The sequence below is a fragment of the Aulonocara sp. 'chitande type north' Nkhata Bay genome, linkage group LG23 (genome assembly GCF_057382095.1).
Source record: "Aulonocara sp. 'chitande type north' Nkhata Bay isolate Kocher_YH1m ecotype deep benthic linkage group LG23, A_spYH_male_GT1.1, whole genome shotgun sequence".
Classification (NCBI taxonomy): Eukaryota; Metazoa; Chordata; class Actinopteri; order Cichliformes; family Cichlidae; genus Aulonocara; species Aulonocara sp. 'chitande type north' Nkhata Bay.
The window spans coordinates 41,120,518-41,123,728 of NC_141365.1; the positions used below are offsets into that span (position 1 = coordinate 41,120,518).

Sequence of the window (3,211 nt, forward strand, 5' to 3'; positions counted from 1 at the left end):
TTTCTTACTGTTAAGTTTATTCTATTGTTCTTAACTCATTTACTGTACAGCACTTTGGTCTTGTCCTGGGTTTTTTAAAGTGCTTTCTCAATAAAGATGGATTGGATTGGACTGGAAGATAAACACTTTAGTTTGCAGTACTGTGGTGAGTTCACAGTAAAGCACTGTGTTGGACTGGCGCACAGTGATTGTGGTGTTCATGGTCAGTGTTAGGTTACCTCAAGTACAGTGGATTCATTTGCATTTAAGCTGATGATGCTTAGATTAAGTCATCAAATTTCACCTTTATATCAGCTGTATAAGACAATTCTCAGGATACTGTTAGTGTAGGAAATGGAAAGACAACCAAGATATCTGTGAAACGTCTGCTTACATCTTGAATTCAGCTCCGGCGTATGTGGTAAGTTGTTAATGAGTGACTTTAATTGATTCTTTCTTCAGATGTGGCTATACACTCTACTGAGAATAAGCATACTGTCATGATATGAGTGGATCTTCAAAATAGACATCAAAATAGTTCATGGAGAAAATAAGTAGAAAAAGTAAAGATCTTATTAGGAATAATACTGTTTGGATAATTATAACCATCATAAGCAACCGAATCATTTCAAGATGTATTTGCTCAAAAATTTATTTATTACTACAAACACTTATTTAAATTTAAACACAAGGAAAATCAACAGTTTCTAGAACTCCAACAGGGGCAGGACTTGGAGGTACTGGGATTTCAGGAGGCAGCAGAATGGTACACTGGTCAGTGTCATTATTATTGACCGGTGATGGTGGATGGCCTTGGGGGGAGCTGAGAGGTAACTCAGACCTCTTATCTTCAGGACACATAAAGAAAACATACTTCTTTTCAGCAGCTGGAGACTTAGAGACATCCCAAGTCATCAGCCTCATGCGTTTAGGCTGAGGCAAAGGTTCCTCTTCATCCTCCACAGAAAAAACGCTTGAATATCTGCGCTTTCTGCCCAGACCTAACTCTGCAATGGGTGGAGGTGTCAGAGGCAGAGGAGACATTAAAAAGGCCAAATCATCATCCAGGGATGAACAATCATATTTAAAATCTGGATGCATGATCTTGTTTGTGTCCTTTGAATGAAAGCTGGCATCAGCAGGTGGAGGACTTGAAGAAAGTGGAACATCAGAACTCATCAGCCTCGTGCGTTTAGGCATCAAATGTTCCTCTTCATCCTCCACAGAAAAAACAGCAGAATGTCTGCGCTTTCTGCAGAGACGTAACTCTGCAGTGGGTGGAGGTCTCGGAGGCAGAGGAACATCAGTAGGACACATGAAATACGCCACTTCATCATCCAGGGATGAACGATCATTTTTCAAATCTGGGTGAATGATCTTGTTTGTGTCCTTTGAATGAAAGCTGGCATCAGCAGGTGGAGGACTTGAAGAAACTGGAACATCAGAACTCATCAGCCTCATGCGTTTAGGCATCAAATGTTCCTCTTCATCCTCCACAGAAAAAACAGCAGAATATCTGCGCTTTCTGCAGAGACGTAACTCTGCAGTGGGTGGAGGTCTCGGAGGCAGAGGAACATCAGCAGGACACATGAAAAACGCCACTTCATCATCCAGGGATGAACGATCACTTTTCAAATCTGGATGCATGATCTTGTTTGTGTCCTTTGAATGAAAGCTGGCATCAGCAGGTGGTGGACTTGGGAGCTCACATGCAGGTGCGCTGATAGGTCTGAACATGAAAGCGGAAACTTCATTGTCCAGAGCACAACGGTCTCCACTGGATGAGTGTGGGAGCTTCTCCTTTGCCTGTGGAGGAGGCAGACTTTGAGCCAAAGGGATCTTGTGTTGCAGAGGAACATTCAAGTCATCTGACGTTTTGCTCTGTTACATATTATTATTGTTGTTGTTGGATTTTTCTTTAAAAATTCACACGATTGAATGTTTAGAAACAGACACAGTGAAGGGTAACTTACCACAGCTCGAGCCATTTTAGGCGTCTGTCAAGGCAAAGACGCAGGATTTGGTTTCTCTGTGTAAGATTACAGGACAGTTGTCAGTTTCATTTTCAAGTCAGTTGGATAAATTCATATCAAACTTCTCAAACTGTATCATTAAAGCATTGTTTAGGTGGACAAATATGAAAGATATGAAGATAAAAACAGTAACAGCTGGCAATCAAGGGAAAACAACCTTACGAAAAAGGTCTTAATCATTATTGTTTAAAAGTAAATCTTTCAGTCCTTACTTCAGTGATTGTTTGAAGTCTCTGTGCTTGTTGTCAGTCGCAGATTTGTGTAAAATAGTTGCAGTTTGTGAATAAAGTTTGCAGGAGCTCCAAAGTTTGTCTGTTCAGTACCAAAGTAATGAGGAGACTGAGTGCAGGTTTGGAATCCTCAGTGACAGAAGAATGCAGCAATGTTTGAATTTGAATTTGTTATTGTTTTATTAACAACAACTACCAGGATCATGCCATAGCAACACAGTGATGCCCAGTCAAATGTCAGGTACAAGGGATAGCCCACATACACATCCAACAGCACAGTAAAGCAATGGGCACCAATGCCACCAGTCAGGCCTTAAAAATACCTGAGTTATATAACAGCACACTGACAGTGTCTCATACAAAAATATAAAATGTATAAATACAGTTAATATCATTTTCATTTAAATTTTATTTAATTCTCTTCATATAGTGCCAAACAGATGTCTCAAGTCGTCACTGTTACAACATAGATAAACATAAACATGAAATCCATTATTTAATTCTCTTCCATTCACTCCAGTTCAATTCAATAGCTATATAGATGGATAGACAGATACTGTATTATATACTATATTGATTCCAAATGGAGAATTAATGTGTTATATCACCAGGATAATGAATTCAAGTAGTACAATCTCCAATAAACAGACAACACACTTCAAGTTCAAAGTGCAATATGTGCAGGATCCAGGCTTTATATTGTAAGATGCAAAATGTTTATATATACATAATAAATTTGAAAAAATAAAGAAAGTTAAAAATCAAAATAAGTTTATTGTCACGGTGGCTGATGTGATTGCAGTATGAACCCAAAAGCAGACAAGGGAGAGATGGAACTGAATCTTAACAAAAAGCAAATCATTTATTAGGTTGAAAAAACATGAACACAAAACAAGGCCCAGCAAACAGGGGCGACAACTAAAACTAAAACCTACACTGGGAATAACTCAGTATGACTATGACAACTAT

At 38.9% G+C, this 3,211-nt stretch overlaps 1 protein-coding gene across 1 annotated transcript; it reads right to left on the reverse strand.

The window, feature by feature from the left end:
- Window positions 1–650: 650 nt before the first annotated feature.
- LOC147302424 (uncharacterized) lies at window positions 651–1,967 on the reverse strand. The gene is made up of 2 exons (XM_086282078.1): window positions 1,953–1,967; window positions 651–1,785 (listed from the first exon to the last, which is right to left on the reverse strand). Exons 1-2 carry the CDS (start codon window positions 1,965–1,967, stop codon window positions 661–663), a joined length of 1,140 nt encoding a protein of 379 aa, XP_086138204.1. The 3' UTR covers window positions 651–660.
- Window positions 1,968–3,211: the final 1,244 nt, after the last annotated feature.